The 23,587-nt window shown below is 37.1% G+C and overlaps 1 protein-coding gene across 2 annotated transcripts; it reads left to right on the forward strand.

The window, feature by feature from the left end:
* Positions 1–47: 47 nt before the first annotated feature.
* rab13 (RAB13, member RAS oncogene family) lies at positions 48–23,329 on the forward strand. Of its 2 annotated transcripts, none has more exons than XM_062029636.1 (8): positions 48–147; positions 5,218–5,278; positions 8,647–8,707; positions 8,789–8,866; positions 17,454–17,543; positions 17,739–17,804; positions 19,717–19,767; positions 22,188–23,329. In XM_062029636.1, the coding sequence occupies exons 1-8, from the start codon at positions 102–104 to the stop codon at positions 22,257–22,259; spliced, it is 525 nt and encodes a 174-aa protein (XP_061885620.1). In that variant the 5' UTR covers positions 48–101; the 3' UTR covers positions 22,260–23,329. The 2 variants fall into 2 exon arrangements, with proteins under 2 accessions (XP_061885620.1, XP_061885619.1); XM_062029635.1 differs by lacking the exon at positions 48–147 and adding an exon at positions 2,894–3,360.
* The last annotated feature ends 258 nt before the right edge of the window (positions 23,330–23,587 follow it).

Here is a 23,587-nt window from a genome sequence, read left to right on the forward strand (position 1 = left end):
CATCTTGAAGGGGTGAAGAGGAGCCGGCAAGCAGCCTAAACTGACAGTTGACAGGTAGAAAACAAAGATGCCGGGCTGGTGTTCAGCGTTTTCCTGCTCAAATGAGCGGACTGTTGAAAATAGGAATCGGGGGATTACTTTTCACAAGTAAGATTTTATTGGTTGTATTTTGTGAAAATATTATTACTACAGAGTTGAAGGAGCGACGATCTTCAATAGTACTGAAATCGTAGCTGCTAGCAAACAAGAGTATGACCATAATAGAATTGCTTGTCAATGAAATTGATTAAATTTAAAAATGTCATACTTGAATAACATAAAGTTGAAATAAATGATGAAGATAAAGATTGTAAAAGCCATCCATCCATCCATCCATCCATCCATCTTCTTCCGCTTATCCGAGGTCGGGTCGCGGGGGCAGCAGCCTAAGCAGGGAAGCCCAGACTTCCCTCTCCCCAGCCACTTCGTCCAGCTCCTCCCGGGGGATCCCGAGGCGTTCCCAGGCCAGCCGGGAGAGATAGTCTTCCCAACGTGTCCTGGGTCTTCCCCGTGGCCTCCTACCGGTCGGACGTGCCCTAAACACCTCCCTAGGGAGGCGTTCGGGTGGCATCCTGACCAGATGCCTCAACCACCTCATCTGGCTCCTCTCGATGTGGAGGAGCAGCGGCTTTACTTTGAGCTCCTCCCGGATGACAGAGCTTCTCACTAAGGGAGAGCCCTGCCACCTGGCGAAGGAAACTCTTTTCGGCCGCTTGTCCTTTCGGTCATGACCCAAAGCTCATGACCATAGGTGAGGATGGGAACGTAGATCGACCGGTAAATTGAAAGCTTTGCCTTCCGGCTTAGCTCCTTCTTTCACCACAATGGATCGATACAGTGTCCGCATTACTGAAGACGCCGCACCGATCCGCCTGTCGATCTCACGATCCACTCTTCCCTCACTCGTGAACAAGACTACGAGGTACTTCAACTCCTCCACTTGGGGTAAGATATCCTCCCCAACCCGGCACTCCACCCTTTTGCGGGCGAGAACCATGGACTCGGACTTGGAGGTGCTGATTGTAAAAGCCAACAGGGGTAAAAGTTAGGACCACAGTCCAGATTGTGTGTGTGGTGGGGGGGGGGGGGGGGGGGGTAATATGTTAGCTAACTAGACAATCAGATGGACAGTGGCTATACAGTATTATACAAGTCTAAATTTAGTCTAGCTTTCCAACCCAATTTTGTGTAGCCCCCCTTCGTGAAATGTGTGGGACAAAATGTGTTTTCAAATCTGACTTATATAATAAAAATTTAAAAACAGCCCTAATTTTGTTTTTTGATTTGCGTTTCAGAATTGGAAATAGAACGAACAAAGCATTTGACACAATTAATCACGATATTTCAATCAAAAAATTAGAACGGTATGGTATCAGAGGGTTGGTCTTCAACTGGATTAGAAGTTATTTAACAAACAGGAAGCAATCAAGAAGCTAGGCGAACACACGTCTACAAACGCTAAATATACCTCAGGGATCAATACTAAGGACCAAATTTTTTCAAATCTCTATATAAATGACTTTTGTAAAGTTTCAAAAGATTTAAAGTTAGTATTATTTGCGGATGGTACAACAGCATTTTGTTCAGGAGAGCACACACAGAAGCAAATACAAATAATAACCGAAGAAATTAACAAATTAAAAAGATGGTTTGACAAAAACAGACTATCTTTGAATCTCAGTAAAACTAAAATAATGCTATTTGGTAACAGTAAAAGAGAAAGTCAAATAGAAATTGAAAGAGTAAATGAAACCACATTCCTAGGTATAATGTTGATGATAAATTGAACTGGAAATCTCATGTAAAAAAATATACAACATAAAGTAGCAAGAAACACGTCAATAATGAATAAAGCAAAACATGTTCTAGACCAAAAATCACTTCATATTCTCTACTGCTCACTAGTGTTACCACATCTGAGTTACTGTGTAGAAATATGGGGAAATAACTACAAAAGTACACTTCATTCATTAACGGTGTTACAAAAAAGATCATTTAGAATAATACATAATGTTGGATATAGAGAACATACAAATCCTTTATTTATTGAATCAAAAAAACTGAAATTCCACGACATAGTGAAATTGCAGACCGCTAAAATTATACACAAAGCAAACTATAACCTGCTACCCAAGAATATACAACAATTCTTCTCAACAAAAGAGGAGAAATATAATCTTAGAGAAACATGTCATTTAAAACATTTGTACGCACGTACAACACTTAAGACCTTCAGTATACCAGTGTGTGGAATTAAATTATGGAATAGATTAAGCAAAGAAATCAAACAATGCACTATTATGATCCACTTCAAGAAACTCTTCAAATTTAGTGTTTACAAAGTACAAAGACGATGAACCACGATAAACATTCTTAATTCATCTCATCCATCCGTTCATTTTCAAGATAATCTTACTCATCTCATCATATGAAATATAATTTACTTCACCAATTATTATTTATTTATTTTTATTGTTATTATGGATTATATTGTGAATAAATTGCGAACAGGCAGTGAACAAAAGTGTTAGCAACTGCTATGTAAAGGAAAAGTGGTAGGATTAAATAAGCTCTGCTTCTTCCTACTCCTTTTCGAACATGTTGAATAGAGAAATTGGAAATTGTGATGTGTCATGTTGTATGCATGCATGTTCCAAATAAACTCAAACTCAGAAGGTACACGGACGTATTAAGTGCATTGCTAACTATTTTTGCTATTATTTCTGTAATACCAGATAATATTGCAGTAATAGTTAAACCGCAGTTTTATTGTATCGCCCAAAGATGGTCAAGTGGCGACATCGTGCGTTCAATGTGAGTACTGCATGCCCCAGAGTCACTCCCCCTATGTAGAATCTGGGCTGACTGCGACACAAGTTTTTTTTAGGGGGAGAAAAGGCTGAGAAAACCCCACACGTAGACACTCTGGTATGTTTGCAAATGGTTGAAAGACGATCTATCTTTATTTTTGGAACTAAGGTCACTTTTATCTGGCGATGAAGGCGGTTGCGAAGTCCACGTCAACTTTGGATGCGGCGGATTTCTCGATCGGACAGAAGTGAGAGGCGCTAAGGGGGATCAAAGTGGACCGGTGTTCAAGTTAGACAAGAAAGAAAACGAAAGGGGAACGTATCAAATAGGGAATCGTGCCAACTTTTAAGGATCTGGTCCGTTGTTGAAGGGAGTGTCTGTGAAATATGGCGAAAAAGTATGATTTTCTCTTTAAATTGTTGCTCATCGGGGACAGTGGCGTGGGAAAAACATGTCTGATCATTCGCTTTGCTGAGGACAATTTCAACTCAACCTACATCTCGACCATTGGTAAAGTTATTTTAACCTTTTTCTCATGAAACTTCACAATGCTGACACGTTTAGACATGCCTATCATTTTTTTTCTCTTCACTCTCATGTCCCATTTCTATGTACTGACTGCACACACACATTCTTGTATTTTTTTACATTCTTGAGACCTCTGAAAAATGCCTACCTCTTTAGGAACACTCTTTCTAGATACATAAAGATTTATATTTACAACATTAACAGTATATACATACTTTGCAAATATGAAAAAGCTTGTTGTGAAAAATGAGTTGGAATTTCACCAAAGAAAAAGGTCAAAGTTTCACAAGAAAAACTTAAAATTTTGGCAGTATTTTAATAAAAGTCGTAATTTTACTCAACGCAAGTCGAAATTTGACAATAAAAACTGAACGTTTGTGCAATGTTATGATAAAAGTTGGAATTTGACTCAATAGCAGTCGCAGTTTTACAAAAAAAAGCTTAAAATGTTGGCAATTTTATGAAAAGAGTCGTAATTTTATTCGACAAGTCACAATTTTACAAGAAAACTTTAAAATGTTGGCAATATTCTGATAATAATCGTAATTTTTACTTGGCAAAATAATGACAAAAGTCATAATTTTACTAAAAAAAATTCAGTATTTTACAAGAACAACAAAAAAATTGGCAATGTTGTGATAAAAGTCGGAATTTTTTGACAAATGTCACTGTTTTGCATTAAAAAGTAATAATTTTTTTACATAAAAAGTAGTAATTTTACATAAAAAGTAATTTCACGAGAAAATATTGAAATATTACAGAAACAGAAAGAATATGAGAAATTGTTCCCAATTTTATAATAAAAAAGTTGACACTGTGAGAAAGACTGCTTTTAGTTATTGAATTTTTTTTTTAATGTTTTGTTTGTAATTGGTTTTTAATCTTCATTATTTACTTCAAGTTAATACAGTATGTCTTTATATTCATATTTATTTCCTGTGTTTTATTAATTTTAGCTAAAGAGGGCGCATTTCAATTTCTTCCACACACTTGTTATTACATATGTTGGCCAGAGGGGGAGCACTTTTAAAACCGACACACAGTCAATTTGAAAAATCCCTCTTTTTTGGGACCACCCTAATTTTGATAGATTTCACCACCAGGGGTGCAAATGAGACATTCTCTATTGGATGCAATGGTTTTCCATATTGGGACCATGATTTATGTCCTAACTTGTTCACCGGTTCTCATTTGGAAGGTACTTTTCCTTATTGATGTCTCAAGAAGGGGAGAAATACAAGAACACACACACGCACACACACACAATATAACTCTTCTTCCACCCACACTCATTCCTATCTTTATGACAATCTCTGTCATTTTCAACCAGTCTCCACCCAGCTGACTGTGACCTAAATATGATACTCTGCACTATGTGTGTACACGTACAGTACAGGCCAAAAGTTTGGACACACCTTCTCATTTCAATGCGTTTTTCTTTATTTTCATGACTATTTACAATGTAGATTGTCACTGAAGGCATCAAAACTATGACACCTGTGAAGTGAAAACCATTTCAGGTGACTACCTCTTGAAGGTCATTGAGAGAATGCCAAGAATGTGCAAAACAGTAATCAGAGCAAAGGGTGGCTATTTTGAAGAAACTAGAATATAAAACTTGTTTTAAGTTATTTCACCTTTTTTTTGTTAAGTACATAACTCCACATGTGTTCATTCATAGTTGTGATGCCTTCAGTGACAATCTACAATGTAAATAGTCATGAAAATAAAGAAAACCCATTGAATGAGAAGGTGTGTCCAAACTTTTGGCCTGTACTGTATGTGTATGGTGAGGTATTTCAGTCATTGTTTGTTTCTCACCATCTTTTTTTTCCCCAGGCATCGACTTTAAAGTAAAAACAATTGAGGTGGATGGCAAGAAAGTGAAACTGCAAGTATGGTAAGTGATGATGTCTGCTTGTAAATTGTGCTGATGGTGGAATCTCATTGTACAAAGTTCAATGGTTCTTGAACAGGATTTGTGAAAAGAAAAGTTTGTATAGAGAAGCACAATTCTCCATAAGAAACAATGTAAAAAAAAAAAAAAAAGTAGAGTATATGTAGAATATATTTATATTATTTATATAAAATATATTATATATATTATATTATTTATATTATATTATTTATTATTATTCTTGTCTATTGTGAGCGAACTGTGGGGCTGAATTTCCCCCAGGGATCAATAAAGTACTTTCTATTCTATTCAATTCTATTCTAATGCGTTCCAGCCTTGACAAAAGTCCATTATTTAGTGAAGGTTTGTATACTTTGAACACAAAGTGAAATACACATATAGTGATAGTACTGTATATCAAACAAATATAACACGTGGGTGATGGATCAACTTTCTATTTAATAGCTAAAGTAAAACAACAATACTGAACTGTCCTATATGCGTTGCTCTGTCAACACACCCACACACTAGTGTTGTCCTGATACCAATATTTTGGTACCGGTACCAAAATTATTTCGATACCTTTCTAAATCAAGGGGACCACAAAAAATTGCATTATTGGCTTTATTTTAACAAAAAATGTTAGGGTACATTAAACATATGTTTCTTATTGCAAGTTTGTCCTTAAGTAAAAGTGAACATACAAGACAACTTGTCTTTTAGTAGTAAGTAAACAAACAAAAGCTCCTAATTTAGCTGCTGACGTATGCAGTAACATATCGTGTCATTTATCATTCTATTATTTTGTCAAAAATATTAAGGACAAGTGGTAGAAAATGAAATATTAATCTACTTGTTCATTTACTGTTAATATCTGCTTACTTTCTTTTTTAACATGTTCTATCTACACTTCTGTTAAAATGACTTATTCTTCTGTTGTTTGATACTTTACATTAGTTTTGGATGATACCACAAATTTGGGTCTCAATCCGATACCAAGTCGTTACAGGATCATACATTGGTCATATTCAAAGTCCAGGGACATATTTCCTGAGTTTATAAACATAATAAGAATTTTTTTTAAACGAAAGATGTGATGCCAAAAAATATCGACGTAATCATAGTAGTATCGACTCAATACGCTACTGTACTTGGGATCATCACAGTGGATGCTGCAGGCTGAATGAATGAATGAAGCACTCTTACATAGAGACATACTTCGCAAATTTAATACTTTGTAAATCGAAAAGGTGGCAAATACAAGCGTTCGTAAATGGAGGTTCCACTTTACACGACATGATCTCCTGCACAATCCAATGTACGGTGGCCCGCAGCCACACGCTCCGACACAGAAATGGTCCAAAACCAAAAATACACAAACGCCATGAAACAAATTGCAAGGGGAAACGCCGCAAATGCCATAAACACACTGCAAAAAATGACCGTAAAAACTACGGCAAGCAATTGTTAAATGGCAACAGTAAAGCATCGAAAATCCAAAATAGTTTATCATAGTAGTAAATGTAGTGAACTCTTGCAAACCAAGAAACGGTAGATAACCTAAACTACTAGGGCTGTGAATCTTTGGGTGTCCCACAATTCGATTCAATATCGATTCTTGGGGTCACGGTTCGATTCAAAATCGATTTTTTTTTTTTCAATTCAACACGATTCTCGATTCAAAAACGATTTTTTTCCCGATTCAAAAGGATTCTCTATTCATTCAATACATAGGATTTCAGCAGGATCTACCCCAGTCTGCTGACATGCAAGCAGAGTAGTGGATTTTTGTAAAAAGCTTTTATAATTGTAAAGGACGATGTTTTATCAACTGATTGCAATAATGTAAATTTGTTTTAACTATTAAATGAACCAAAAATATGACTTATTTTATCTTTGTGAAAATATTGGACACAGTGTGTTGTCAAGCTTATGAGATGCGATGCAAGTGTAAGCCACTGTGACACTATTGTTCTTTTTTTTTTTTTATAAATGTCTAATGATAATGTCAATGAGGGATTTTTAATCACTGCTATGTTGAAATTGTAACTAATATTTATACTGTTGTTGATAATATTCATTTTTGTTTCACTACTTTTGGTTTGTTCTGTGTCGTGTTTGTGTCTCCTCTCAATTGCTCTGTTTATTGCAGTTCTGAGTGTTGCTGGGTCGGGTTTGGTTTTGGAATTGGATTGCATTGTTATGGTATTGCTGTGTATTGTTTTGTTGGAATGATTAATTAAAAAAAAAAAAAAGTAAATTAAAAAAAATCCACAAAAAAAATAAATCGATTTTTTAAAAATGAGAATCGATTCTGAATCGCACAACGTGAGAATCGCGATTCAAACTCGAATCGATTTTTTCCCACACCCCTATAAACTACCATGGTTAAAATACATAAACATATGACTTGACTGTGAAAATAATGACAAATTGTACAATGCATTTGCACATACTGTAATGTCACAAGCATGCAAATACTCAAAAAAGTACGGTATCATTCTGACTAAATGAAATATTTTGTAGATTGTACATTTGAATTGGTTTGTGTTAAAACATTAACAGAGTTACCTTTTGGCTAACAACATGCTTTCTGTTTCTTTTTTTCATTTGTGGCAAGTGGTTTTAGACTTTGAGTGTTTATGTTTATGTGCTTCATTGTAAACTGCATCGACATGTGTGGTTAAGTGTGCTGGAACTGGTTACGAGCAGCTATTTAAAAGATACGGCTCATTTTTAATAGCTCAATTGAAGGAAGTGAAGTGAATTATATTTATATAACGCTTTTCTCTAGGGACTCAAAGCGCTTTACATAGTGAAACCCAATATCTAAGTTACATTTAAACCAGAGTGGGTGGCACTGGGAGCAGGTGGGTGAAGTGTCTAGCCCAAGGACACAACGGAAGTGACTAGGATGGCGGAAGCGGGAATCGAACCTGGAACCCTCAAGTTGCTGGCACGGCCACTCTACCAACCGAGCTATATGCCGCCCAAGGAAAGTGTTGCGGAAGGCCATGTTGTGAGTTGTCCAGTGAAAGGTTGTACAAATACTTTCAAGTTGAAATCCTCATGTACTGTTAACGTGTCTCAGAAACACAGGCATTTTGCAGATACTAGTATTTGTGACAAGGCAGCTTGGGGACATTTTGGTTAGCGCTCGGGCCTCACAGTGAGAAGGTCCATGGTTCGATTCCCATTTTTTTAAATTAGAGAAAAACTGTTCAAGAAAGTAAGAAAACTCCTAATGTGGGTTCTGAATTGTACAACTTACTTGTTTGTGTCCACACACATTCTCGGCAGCCATGTTTTTTCATGCCACCATTTTAAATAAGGCACGTCAGACGTTGTTTTGACCTCTTTGCCTTGTGCAGGGACACAGCAGGCCAGGAGAGGTTCAAGACCATCACCACTGCCTACTACAGAGGAGCCATGGTGAGCCCTGGCCGTGACGTCTTTGTGCTGGCTACTAGACGACTGCTGGTTGACCTCTCTCTCTCTCTCTCTCTCTGCCAGGGCATCATCCTGGTGTACGACATCACTGACGAGAAATCCTTCGAAAACATACAGAACTGGATGAAGAGCATCAAAGAAGTGAGGCTGGGTTTCTACTAAGTAAACGTTTTTAATAGTTCTTCGTTCAGACCTGGGCAAAATGCGGGCCATTAAAGGCCTACTGAAATTATTTTTATTTATTTAAACGGGGATAGCAGATCCATTCTGTGTCATACTTGATCATTTCGCGATATTGCCATATTTTTGCTGAAAGGATTTAGTAGAGAACATCGACGATAAAGTTTTGGTCGCTGATAAAAAAGCCTTGCCTGTACCGGAAGTAGCGTGACGTCACAGGTTGAAGGGCTCCTCACATTTCCCCATTGTTTATAATGCAGCGAGAGCGATTCGGACCGAGAAAGCAACGATTACCCCATTAATTTGAGCGAGGATGAAAGATTTGTGGATGAGGAACGTGAGAGTGAAGGACTAGAGTGCAGTGCAGGACGTATCTTTTTTCGCTCTGACCGTAACTTAGGTACAAGGGCTCATTGGATTCCACACTTTCTCCTTTTTCTATTGTGGATCACGGATTTGTATTTTAAACCACCTCGGCTACTATATCCTCTTGAAAATGAGAGTCGAGAACGCGAAATGGACATTCACAGTGACTTTTATCTCCACAACAATACATCGGTGAAGCTCTTTAGCTACGGAGCTAACGTGATAGCATCGGGCTTAAATGCAGATAGAAACAAAAGAAATAAACCCCTGACTGGAAGGATAGACAGAAAATCAACAATACTATTAAACCACGGACATGTAACTACACGGTTAATGCTTTCCTGCCTGGCGAAGCTTAACAATGCTGTTGCTAACGACGCCATTGAAGCTAACTTAGCTACGGGACCTCATCAGAGCTATGATAAAAACATTAGCGCTCCACCTACGCCAGCCCTCATCTGCTCATCAATACCCGTGCTCACCTGCGTTCCAGCGATCGACGGAGCGACGAAGGAGTTCCCCCGATCATAGATGCGGTCGGCAGCTAGCATCGGATAGCGCGTCTGCTATCCATCTCAAAGTCCTCCTGGTTGTGTTGCTGTAGTCCGCCGCTAATACACCGATCCCACCTACAACTTTCTTCTTTGCAGTCTTCATTGTTCATTAAGCAAATTCCAAAAGATTCACCAACACAGATGTCCAGGATAATGTGGAATTTTGCGATGAAATCAGAGCTTTTTGTATTGGATCCAATGGGGTCCGAATACTTCCGTTTCAACCATTGACGTCACGCACATACGTCATCATACATAGACGTTTTCAACCGGAAGTTTCGCAGGAGATTTAAAATTGCACTTTATAAGTTAACCCGGCCGTATTGGCATGTGTTGCAATGTTAAGATTTCATCATTGATATATAAACTATCAGACTGCGTGGTCTGTAGTAGTGGGTTTCAGTAGGCCTTTAAGATTTTCAACGTTCATTATTTTTTTTAGATCGTTAACATCAAAACTGTCGCCGCCATTATGATGTGCAGTGCTGTTTTTAAATGACCGTAAGTCTTGAACTGTAAAAAGTATTTAAATGGTCGAAATCTGCGCTTTTGGGTGTTATAGGAGTTATTATGGCTTAAGGAAAATCAGAAGTGTAAGCACTAGAACTGGGTGTAGTTTGGACAAATGGGGCCAATTATTTTCAATGTGTTTTTATTTTTGTACTTGTCTTAATCCAGTTGTATGTGTTTTACTCTTTTCTCAACTTTTTTTTTAAAAGCCTAACCAGGGACAAAGGCTGCAAATTAGCCTGTGGATCGAAGTCCTATGTACTTTGACATCGGTTACCTGTGGGTAGCAATGTTTAATTGTACTGTCCCTGTCAAATAAATACATAAATAAATAAATATTACGGTAATATACACTACCGTTCAAAAGTTTGGGGTCACATTGGAATGTCCTTATTTTTGAAGGAAAAGCACTGTACTTTTCAATGAAGGTAACTTTAAACTAGTCTTAACTTTAAAGAAATACACTCTATACATTGCTAATGTGGTAAATGACTATTCTAGCTGCAAATGTCTGGTTTTTGGTGCAATATCTACATAGGTGTATAGAGGCCCATTTCCAGCAACTATCACTCCAGTGTTCTAATGGTACAATGTGTTTGCTCATTGGCTCAGAAGGCTAATTGATGATTAGAAAACCCTTGTGCAATCATGTTCACACATCTGAAAACAGTTTAGCTCGTTACAGAAGCTACAAAACTGACCTTCCTTTGAGCAGATTGAGTTTCTGGAGCATCACATTTGTGGGGTCAATTAAACGCTCAAAATGGCCAGAAAAAGAGAACTTTCATCTGAAACTCGACAGTCTATTCTTGTTCTTAGAAATGAAGGCTCAAACACAAAATTGTTTGGCTGACCCCAAACTTTTGAACGGTAGTGTATGTCACAGCAGTTCAGACGAGGAACAAACCAGAGTGGGCTGGGGGGGTTTTTCAGAGCAGCCAGCCCGAAACGAGTGTGTCAGAAACAGATTCGGAAGCAGATTTTTACGTGACAATATATTATATTGTAGGTGTTTATTACCCTTTGCATTCATATCTAGCTGGGGGTTTTTTTAACATTTTTTGTTGTTTTGCTTGGTCTGAGAAGTAAAAGAGGAGCGACGTTCATTTGTTGTTAATATTCAGTGTTTTACTGTTCATAGTTAATATTGTATGTAACGGCAACTAACCTTCCTTTGCCGTTTCCCCGGCAGGGCGTGAAATTTCTGACGCGTGGCTTTTCTCTTGATCAGCTGTTCCTGCGTCCCACAATAACAACAGGCTGACGCCGATCCAAAGTATAAGAAAGTGACTGGGTTTATTTCCACTTTTCTTCTTGACAAACGTTCACAAGAATAGCAAAAATAATACGGATGACGTTAGCACAAACACGTCATTGATGCGCGAGGACGTCCTTAGCCAAATTCGCATACGTTTAAAACACGGTCAAAAAAGTTGATGCTCCATGCCCTGTTCGACCTTTCAAAACATAAACATTGTCACATTTACGGCAGTTGCTGACAGTTTACGACAGTTACTGGAACTTTACGACACCCAGTCTAAACAGAGCAAACTAATAGAGCACAACTACATTGATAGGAAGTGAAAGACAATATTTTAAACTATATACCAATAATATAGCAAAATACCAAACTATTGTAGGCTATTACTGTATAATCAAATTTTCTTAAAATAAAACATGATATGTAAACGTAAGAAATATGTGTAATTATGTCCGAAATGGCTCTAACATTGTAAATCAAAGCCCTTAACCATGGGAGACCGGGCTTTCTGCTCCGCAAGCTCCCAGTCTATGGAACGCTCTCCCTGACCACCTGAGGGCACCACAGACTGTGGATGCTTTTAAAAAAGGCTTAAAAAGCCATCTTTAAAAAAATAAATAAAATAAAAGCCTTTTGTTAGATTTATGTGTGCTAGTTCTAGCTATTAGGCTGTTCTAGATTTTATTTTATTTTACTATTTATTTTACTCGTTGGGGCAGCTATTTGTTGTTCGAGCTTTGTTTTTTTTTTAAAGCACTAGCACTTTGAGATTGTTTGTTCAATGTAAATAATAATAATAATAATAATGGATTAGATTTATATAGTGCTTTTCTAGACACTCAAAGCGCTTCACAGAGAAGTAAAGTGCTTTTACAAATAACATCTATTATTATTATTATTATTATTAAATCCCACTTTCTTTCTTTATTTTATTTATATTTTTAGTAATTATTTTCCAAAAATATCACCAGCCAAAACATATAACAGAGGAAAAACAAAACACACAAGACAAAGCAAATAAAAACAAACAAAACAAAACAATCCCCCGTCCCCACTCACACACACATTCACACATCCATTGAGAGACGCTTACATGAACACGAGAAAATCCAAAATGAAAATAAATTTAAATAACAATAACAAAACATTTATAATAAAAAAAATAAAATAATAATAATAACAATAATTCATACATTAACCAGCTGACCAAACCAGTCTATTGACTTTTGCAATGAAGATATTTCATTACAGGGCCCTAGGAGTCCTCCCATTTTCTTTGAGTGAATTGTCCGCTGTATCCCACTTTCTTTATTTTTATGTAAATTTTGGGTGTTTCATTCAGTAAAAAAACTGTAAAATTACATTCTGTTTTTCTGAGGTGGTTTGTCCTAACGTTTTTAGAACTCTATCGGACATTGTGACTTTTGGTATTAGTGTTCCTGTAAAAAAAAAAGGGACCCAAACACACATATTGTACAGCAGAATTTTACAGCTAAATGTGTATATATAACTTATACACACATACACCTTGGCCCCCCCAGACACATTTTATTATCTCAATGTGGCCCCCGAGTCAAAATATTTGCACAGCTCTGGCTTTGTTCCTCAGTTGAGTATTGGCCGTTAGTCACTGCTAGTACTACAAACATCTTACTCTCTCTAGAGCAGGGGTGTCAAACTCATTTTAGCTCAGGGGCCGCAAAACTATCAAAATCATGGCATTAAAACTAAAAACTAAAGACAACTTCAGATTGTTGTCTTTGTCTTACTTTGGCCAAAAATAGAACTAAGACATTCTGAAAATATTACCAAAAAAATATAGAAAAAAATACCTGCAGCGGTAAAGTTTAGATCCATGAAGGAAAGAAGAAAGTGAATGAATGTTTATAACTGAACACATTTACATATGCATAAAAATGTTTTCTTTAGTACCGTATTTTTCGGATTATAAATCGCTCCGGAGTATAAATCGCACCAGCCGAAAATGCACCATAAAGAAGGAAAAAAACATATATAAGTCACACTGGAGTATAAGTCGCATTTTTTGGGGAAATTTATTTGATAAAAGCCGACAGCAAGAATAGACATTTGAAAGGCAATTTAAAATAAATAAAGAATAGTGAACAACAGGCTGAATAAGTGTACGTTATATGAGGCATAAATAACCAACTGAGAACGTGCCTGGTATGTTAACGTAACATATTATGGTAAGAGTCATTCAAACAACTATAACATGTAGAACATGCTATACCTTTACCAAACAATCTGTCACTCCTAATCGCTAAATCCGAGGAAATCTTCTTCCTCTGTGTCGCTTCTAAACAAATCTGCCAACTCCAAAGGTATGCGCCGCTTCCTCTTGCCGTTTTCTGCAGCATATTTCACTACGTCCAGCTTGTAATCTGCAGTATATGATTTCCTTTTCGGTGCCATTTTTGTTCAGCCCTTCTCAGTTTTTATGAATTACCGCCAATATCGAAATTATCCATTTTTATAGCTACGGACGTAGTAGCAGGTAGCATCCCATGACCCACAATGCACTTCTGCCATGACGCACAATGCACTTCTGCCATGACCCGCCCCCGCCGAATTTTTATTGGTTGACGTGTGTGTGACGATTGCTGACGTGTGTGTGACGATTGCTGACATTCGCCTCGTCTCTTACGGGAATTAGATAAATAATATGAATTGATATTTTATGGTAATGTGTTAATAATTTCACACATAAGTCGCTCCTGAGTATAAGTCGCACCCCCGGCCAAACTATGAAAAAAACATGCGATTTATAATCCGAAAAATATGGTATAATTTTTTTGGTAACACTTTAGTATGGGGAACATATTCACCATTATTAGTTGCTTATTAAAGTAACAAAGACTTCATTTAGAGTTATTTGGACCCTAGGGGAACATATTAGGGTTAGGGTTACTAATAAGCAATAATTCTGAGGTTATTTAGGGAAGACTCTTAGTTAATGGCTTACTGGTTATATAATAAGGTCATGCAGAAGAAGGCGTTATTAAGTACTTAATAATGACTAAGAGCCAATATGTTACTAATTTGCATGTTAATAAGCAACTAATTAATGCACTGCAAAAACTGAAATCTAAGTAAGATTAAATATCTCAAATAAGGGTGATATTTGCTTATTTTCTGTCTGATAAGATAATTCTTCTCACTAAGCAGATTTTATGTTGGAGTGTTTTACTTGTTTTAAGTGTTTTGGTCCTAAATGATCTCAGTAAGATATTACAGCTTGTTGCTGAGATTTGATGACCTATATTGAGTAAAACATGCTTGAAACTAAAATATCAATTGTTGCAAAGCTGTGTCATCAACACTCACAAGTATAAAACTACTTTTTTTGAGTAATAATTTCTTATTTAAAGCATGAAAAAAAAATTCATGACTTTGACACAACTGTGTCTCATAATTAAAACAGATGACAGCCAATTGGATTTTGCTGTTTTATTTTCAATGAAACAATAGAAAATATGTACTCATATAGTGGTACAGTTGTTATAAGTGAGAATATACTTATTTTAAGGTATTTTTGGGTTCATTGAGGTTAGCTAATTTGACTTGTTCTGGAAAGTCTTGACAAGCCAAATTTTCTTGTTCTATTGGCAGATAATTTTGCTTAGTTCAAATAAAATACCCCTCATTTTTGTATTTTTTTTTCTTATTTTTGAACAGTGACTTTTTGCAGTGTGGTGAATATGTGTTCCCCATACTAAAGTGTTACCTTTTTTTTAAAATGAAAAGTTTATGACAACATTTTCCCAAAACACAATATAGAAGGTGAGAGATAACAGGATAATGCATACATTTATCATTTGTTTTCAAAACAGTTACAAAAAAAAGTGGGACCCCAAAAATGTATTGTGAGACCCCATTTTTATGACTTGATGGGGTCATAATACTACATGGGTTCTAATACTAATCAAATATCATCCATAGCCATAGATAATTCCTTCGGCCCGCGGGCCTTGACTTTGACACCACTGATCTGAAATGATACAAAGAATTGCTATTGCGACATCTAGTGGACACATTTAGAACAGCTGTTTCTTTCATTCAAAAATTTCAGGTTAATTTTTATACTTGGCAAACTCATTCCGTGGGCCGGATAAAACCTGTTCGCGGGCCTGATCCGGCCCTCGGGCCGTACGTTTCACACCGACTGCTCTAGAGTCATTTGTGCAGAAGCTACAGCAACAAATGATTCATGAAGCAAAAAAAAAAAGGTATATAACGTCTCATGAGGTCCAATGCAAGAGTTGTGTGAAAAATGCTGCATCTGGTTTTGTCTTAAAGTTGACTCATTTTCTTGTAGCTACCAACATATTTACAGTGGAACCCATTTAGGCCAGTCCTCGTTATGCCGAAAAACTGTTAACTCCTCAAGCACCAATCCAGAGATTTGAACCCTCAGTCTCCTGACTGTGCAGCCAGTGTGCTGATCACTAGCATACTGTGCAGCCATTTATGTCAACATGGGTTGCATATGCAATTGTATTGTTGCCGTCATCATTATCACGAAGCAGTGATGGGCAAGCTACTTGGAAAATGTAGTAAGCTAAGCTACAAGTTACTCTCGATTAAATGTAACTAAGCTACAGAGGAAGCTTTCCCGGGGAATTGTAGCAAGCTACACTTCTACAAGCTCCACGGCAAGAGTAGCTTGCTACATACACTATATTGCCAAAAGTATTTGGCCACCCATCCAAATGATCAGAATCAGGTGTCCTAATCACTTGGCCCGGCCACAGGTGTATAAAATCAAGCACTTAGGCATGGAGACTGTTTCTACAAACATTTGTGAAAGAATGGGCCGCTCTCAGTGATTTCCAGTATGGAACTGTCATAGGATACCACCTGTGCAACAAATACAGTGAAATTTGGTGGAGGAGGAATTATAGTGTGGGGTTTTTTTTCAGGAGTTGGGCTTGGCCCCTTAGTTACAGTGAAAGGAACTTTGAATGCTCCAGGATACCAAAATATTTTGGACAATTCCATGCTCCCAACCTTGTGGGAACAGTTTGGAGCGGGCCCCTTCCTCTTCCAACATGACTGTGCACCGGTGCACAAAGAAAGCTCCATAAAGACATGGATGACAGTCTGGTGTGGATGAACTTGACTGGCTTGCACAGAGTCCTGACTTCAACCCGATAGAACACCTTTGGGATGAATTAGAACGGAGACTGAGAGCCAGGCCTTCTCGATGAACAATAACAAAATGCGCTTTTGGAAGAATGGTGGAAAATTCCTATAAACACACTCCACAACCTTGTGGACAGCCTTCCCGGAAGTGTTGAAGCTGTAATAGCTGCAAAAGGTGCACCCCTTTTTGTTGTAATAATTGTTATAAAACTTTTTCAAAACAGATTACAGGTTAAAAAAGCTCCTTCTGGTAGCATGAAGATGGCCTAAAAATGTATTTAAAATGTTTCATTGTGATAAAAAAAAGTTAAAAAATTAAAACCGTTTTTATTTTTATTTATTTATTGACTTTTTTTTATTTTTAAAATTTTTTTTAAATCATGGATCGATTTAGAATCGTGATTATAGATTTAATATTTAACCACATTTCTAAGTCTTTTGTCTGTTCACTTCCTGTGTTTAACATGTTCACATATTACCTTTTTCTAACAGGGAAAGAATAGGCTAGATGTTTTGCAATAGTAAAGTTAGGAGATGGACTTTGCAGATGCAGTAAATAAATGATAAAGACAAAAAGGGGAGTTGAAAGCTGACATTTTGCCTGAAAAAGCCATTGTCTTGTTTGTTTGCAGACATCTGAATGCAGCTCAACCCCACCTAATCAATCACTTTCACCCCCCCTCTCTCCCCCCAGAATGCATCTGCAGGAGTGAGTCAAATGTTGCTCGGCAATAAGTGCGACATCGAGGCGAAGCGGAAAGTTACCAAGGAGACGGGAGAAAAGGTGAGGCGACCCCGGCAGAAAATGCAGCGTTGGAAATAAAAGAACATTTCTTGGCTGTATGATAAATATAGGCAGGGATTATTTATATAAGAAGCATGATGGCTCAACTTTCTGTTTACTCCAGATAAGCAACAGGAAGTGATTATCGTCACATCCTGGTTCAGGGGATTCATGCCCTGTTTGTGTTGTTTACAGCTGGCGAAGGATCACGGCATCAGGTTCTTTGAAACCAGCGCCAAGTCAAGTATTAACGTTGAGGAGGTGAGCCGCAATGACATCGACTTTAAAAAGGAACAGCACTTTTTTTATTTATTTGGCCTATCATTCACAATTCTTATTTAAGACAAGAACACACGTCTTTCTTTTTTTATGCATTCTAAATCATAAATAAATGCTAGCAAGAGTCAGCAAACAATGCATGTAATGAGATCCGATCTATTCCGCCTATAAAGTGCTCTAAAAACATCGAAAAGCTTCAATTAATGTTTTATAGACATAAATATACATGTAATGTAGTAACAAGCACATTCATAATGACATTTAAAAATGTACGTATTTTGCGCATTGATTTCACAGACATATCACATTGGCTATTCCCTTCAACAACAACACTACTAATCACGGCTGACTTCATTAAAGCGACAAAAATGACTATTTTGGGACAAATTATGGTCCAGGAACTTACATTTTTGAGCCTGAATATACCGAGGATGATCTACTAGTTTTAGAATGATAAGCAGATCCAGCTCTCGTTATTGCCAAGTGCTAAACAAAATATACAAACTACGAACATTATAAAATAATCACTTACTATATGATGTCTGCCCTCACTGGGATGCTGATAAATGGCATGTTTCTATCTTTCTGCACAATACGTTTAGAAGAAGAGTATATCATAATCCTCACTCCTAAGCAAGGATGGGTACCGAATCTTGTACTTAAAAAAAAAAAAAACATTTTTTTTAACACCGACCGAATCGATTCACGTAAAATCTAATGGTGCTATACTACGGTAAATGGGTTGCGCGTGACATCACGCCCGGTTGCCGACTCTCAAGTGCACTTCGGCATTTGGCGATCACTCCAGCAGCACCGAGAGCGGAGTCAGCCAAACTACCTCTCGGTAATGTTGCAATTTTCAGTTCTCCAAACAAAGTAAATGATTAAATAAGCCGTAAGTAATGGTAGGCTCCACTTTTACATAATTGTGCTAGCTTGATGCTAATATACATTGACTTTGCTATAGACATGCTTGGCATTAGCGATTTTACATGGCAATTTCAACACCTCCGAATTTGTTTATTCATATTACAACTAAGATGCTCCTTAGAATCAGACAGCTGGTGTGTAGTAAGTACAATACTTATATTATTAACACCTTTTAGGGCGCAACGAAAAATTACCGCCATGTAACGTCTTGGACTTGCATCTGTAATTGCAATTTAATGTCATACTTGCAAATGATAATCTGATGATAATAAAACAACAGGACTGCAGGTGATCATAATCAGCTAATTTTTAAATGTTGCAATAAGGAAAAAGATTGTATCTTAAAAAATATTTAATAAATATTAACACACGCAAAAGTACTGACAACAGGTACCGGTATCGATTCTTGGATAAAAAGGTAAAAATTGTACACAAACAAGCATCTTTTCGTGTCTTTCTTGCAATGTCTTCAGGGCTGAATTGAATTCCAAAGTTGACCAACTTCTCCATTTATGGCCACAACATTTCACTATACAAGTGTGATGTATGATTTATAATCCAGCACAAATTTTTACCAACTCAGAGGCGATGCAGCAGCTCTGTAGTCAATATTCACTTCTGAGATCAGAGCGCCACTAAAAGTAGTTCCTCTGCGTTAGCTCTTATATTAACAATATCCCTAATATTTGGTTATTATTCAGGTCACAAGATGAAAATCGAGTATTATTTTGGATGTTTTTTTCGAGGTCCCAATGGGTGCAATAAATTAATCCCATTAGCTACATCGTTAGCCGTGTAGTACGAGTCCTATGTTACAAGTTAGAATGCATAAAAAAATAAAAACACATACATAAAATTGTTTTACATAAGATTGTGAATACTGGGCAAAAAACAGTGCACTTCACCTTTAAGCCATGACTGAATTCTTCATGACTAACATTCACCATTTTGCCAAATTTTGTAGTCCTTTTTGGCGTTGGCACGGGACATACTTCAGATATCAAGCAGGAAACCGGTAAGTGTTGTATTTTACTGCATCGCCATGACAACACACATGCGCATGACAAACACTGCCTGGATTGATATGGCCTCTTTTTAAATTTAGAAGCGTGCGTAACTTTAAGGGCGTAGAAAAACACCTGAGCACAAACAGGAGAATAGGGCCCCTAATGTTTTGGATGGCTCTGCACGCTGTGTTCTACAGTATATTTTTAAAAAGTGGGCTGGCATTGACGTCAATGCTTGCCATACGTACTTATATGGGCATGCCCATGTATAAGCTTTGGGCCTCTAAGCCAGGGGTGTCCAAAGTGGGACGCGGGGACCATTTGCGGCCCCGCAGCTAATTTTTTAATGGCCTGCGGCACATTCTGCGAATACTATTAATAAAAATAAATAATAAATATAAATAAATAAAATAAAAAAAACATTAAAAAAATAAAAATAAATAAGAATTTAAAAAAAAAACACACAAGCAAAAAAAAGAAGAATGAAAGAGCAAACAGGTGAAATGTAACAAGAAAAAAATGCAGGCTGTTTGTTTCTTTAAAGCTGTCATTGCTCAAAAATGAATAATGAATCAAAATCAATGTTTATATGAATTATTGACCTATTCCAGTCTCCAATATACTTTACATTTAAAAAAAATCCACTTTGAAATCATTTTTTGTGGAAAATATTGCATATTTAAAGTTGTATTTGACAAAAAAATACTTTAAACAAACAAATAAAACCATGAAAACATAAATGACAAACAAATCTGAAGTTGATCTACAGCAGGGGTATAAATTATGTGCAGTCGTGGTCAAAAGTTGTGAAGGACATGATGTCATGGCTGATTTACTAATGGTTTCTAATGTTGTAAAAATGTGTAGAATAAATATTAAATGTCAACATTTCTGTCAACAAAGATTTGCTTCAGCCTGCGACACAGTCATTTTGATAGTAGGCTAATATAGCTAGTATAGACACTTACATAATGTGTTGTCTTCATTATAACACTTATATACGACTTTTCATTTTCTTGTGGCTCCAGACAGATTTTCTTTTTGGTATTTTTGGTCCATTATGGCTCTTTCAACGTTTTGGGTTGCCGACCTCTGCTCTATAGGTTCCATTTTTATTTTTTTTTAACAGAGGTTGTCGTACACAAGGGGTGTCAAACGTACGGCCCGAGGGCCGCATAAGGCCTGCGAACAGGTTTTATCTGGCCCGCGGGACGAGTTTGCTAAGTATAAAAATGTACCTAAAATTTTTGAATGAAAGAAACTGCTGTCCTAAATGTGTCCAATGGATGTCACCATAGCAATTTGTTGTATCTTTGTAGATGATGCTACATATGTATAAAATAAACCACATGATGTTAGTGCACCAGTCAAGGAAAATGATCAAACTACATAAATAACATACTGTAATTGGATCTTGATATCATTTTTTAAATCTTGATAGATTGAAAATAAACACCAACATTATCACATAATTTATTCCGAAAATATAAATAACGACAAATAAAGTATATATACTATTAACCGCAACAGGTAATTGTAAAAAAAACAAACAAAAAAAAACATGATTTGTGCAATTTCAGAATGTGCTTGTTCTATTTTTAAACAAAAAAAACAATCTGAAGCTGTCTTTATTTTTAAGTTATCGGGCCGTGATTTTACTAGTCCGGCCCACTTGGGAGTAGATTTTTCTCCATGTGCCCCCCCCCCATCTATAATGAGTTTGACACCCCTGCCGTATACTTAAACATACCCTATACCAGTGGTTCTCAACCTTTTTTCAGTGATGTACCTCCTGTGAACATTGTTTTTATTCAAGTACCCCCTAATCAGAGCAAAGCATTTTTGGTTTAAAAAAAGAGATAAAGAAGTAAAATACAGCACTATGTCATCAGTTTCTGATTTATTAAATTGTATAACAGTGCAAAATATTGCTCATTTGTTGTGGTCTTTCTTGAACTATTTGAAAAAAAAGATATAAAAATAACTAAAAACTTGTTGAAAAATAAACAAGTGATTCAATATAAATAAAGATTTCTACACATAGAAGTAATCAACTTAAAGTGCCCTCTTTGGGGATTGTAATAGAGATCCATCTGGATTCCTGAACTTAATTCTAAACATTTCTTCACAAAAAATAAATCTTTAACATCAATATTTATGGAACATGTTCACAAAAAATCTAGCTGTCAACACTGAATATTGCATTGTTGTATTTCTTTTCACTGTTCTTTTTGAGAGACATTTTAAAAAAATCTCACGTACCCCTTGGCATACCTTCAAGTACCCCCAGGGGTACGCGTACCCCCATTTGAGAACCACTGCCCTATACCACCTGTATCGTAAAATAATGTCAACATGTAAAAAAAAAACATTAGATAGTAACACCACAAAATTAAGTTTTTCCTTTTGTCTTTTCTTTGTTCAAAAGGGTCCCGCTGGTCGACAAGTGAAGATCACCAGCAGAACTGAGAAAAAAACTTCCAAATGTGCTCTTCTTTAGACAAGACGCTACACAAAAACACACGCACACCCAGTACACACCTGGCATACATGTCAAACACAGAATCAGAATCAGAAATACTTTAATAATCCCAGAAGGGAAATTAAGATCTTCAGCACAATCCCATTCAAGAGCAGACAAACATTACAGGGAGACAGAACAGGATCGCTGACGGGTCTGCCAACTTCCGGCGCCCCTTACAAAAAAGGTGAGAAACAGGTAAACGCGGGGGAAGGGGGGTGAGAAGAAAAAAAAAATCTGTCTAAGCCTGGGCCAAGGAAGAAAAAAAACCTCATAGACATAGCACACATAAACATGTGTGTAAGAGGGAAACCTCAAAAGGACATTAAAGACATTAAAAGAGCAGAGCTGATGCAACCAGCCACTTCTACACACAGCCACAAAAGTAAAACAACAACAAAAAAACATACACTGCGGTGGCCTCTGCGGTGTTCCACGCCATCGTCTGCTGGGGTGGGGGGAGCATGGCCACAGACAGGAGCAGACCCAACAAAGCAACCAAGAGAGCCGACTCCACCCTCGGCCGCCCGCCAACTCCCGGCGGGAAAAAAAGGAAAAAAACACACACTACTAAAGGATGTTCTGAAGCATTCCATACATTTCTACTTGTAGCTTGTGCAATATTTGTCGCCACCGAACCGCTTAAGTCTTTATTCGATGTGATTTTGGCTCCCACTGTAGTCCGACATTTTCAACCATTCTGTTACTGCTGAGATGGACCTTGACCATTTCATCGCTTCTACTAGATGTTGAGAAACAAGCAGAAGTAGCAATCAGATCCTGAAACATTTTTTTTTTTTACAGAGCATTTTTAAATCAAGGAACGGAAAGAGACGAGACTGAAAAGGCTTGCGAATGTGGAACGTTTGTGCAATAGAAGCTGTAGGGATGAGAATGATGGATAAAGAAAAAGTGAACGTGTAATTGTGAGTAAGGTTTGAACGGTAAAATGAGAGGTAAAGTTCCTACTCGGATGATCAGCACGTCCTGTATCCAAGTGGAGTTCATGTAGAATCGGTTTATGCTCAATAAAAACTGAAGACAGTTGACTATGTGTTGGAATTTGTAAACACTCTTATTAACGCTGTATTGATCAAATTGGTGATGTGATGTGAATAGCTATGATCGGATAGTTGGAAGCCAAGATGCAAGGTAGAGGCGAGGTCGTGCGAAAAGATTATTTTTAAATACCAGATAAGTACCGTATTTTCCGGACTATAAGGCGCACTTAAAATCCTTTTTTTTCCCCTCAAAACTCGACAGTGCGCCTTACAACCCGGTGCGCCTGATGTACGGAATAGTTCTGG

This window comes from Entelurus aequoreus, linkage group LG20, assembly GCF_033978785.1.
Source record: "Entelurus aequoreus isolate RoL-2023_Sb linkage group LG20, RoL_Eaeq_v1.1, whole genome shotgun sequence".
NCBI lineage: Eukaryota > Metazoa > Chordata > Actinopteri > Syngnathiformes > Syngnathidae > Entelurus > Entelurus aequoreus.

Coding starts and splice junctions, on each gene's coding strand:
- rab13 (XM_062029635.1), top strand. CDS start 3,237: ATGGCGAAAAAGTATGATTTTCTCTTTAAATTGTTGCTCATCGGGGAC. Junction 3,361..5,217: donor AACCTACATCTCGACCATTG/GTAAAGTTATTT, acceptor TTTTTTCCCCAG/GCATCGACTTTAAAGTAAAA. Junction 17,544..17,738: donor CCAAGGAGACGGGAGAAAAG/GTGAGGCGACCC, acceptor TGTTGTTTACAG/CTGGCGAAGGATCACGGCAT.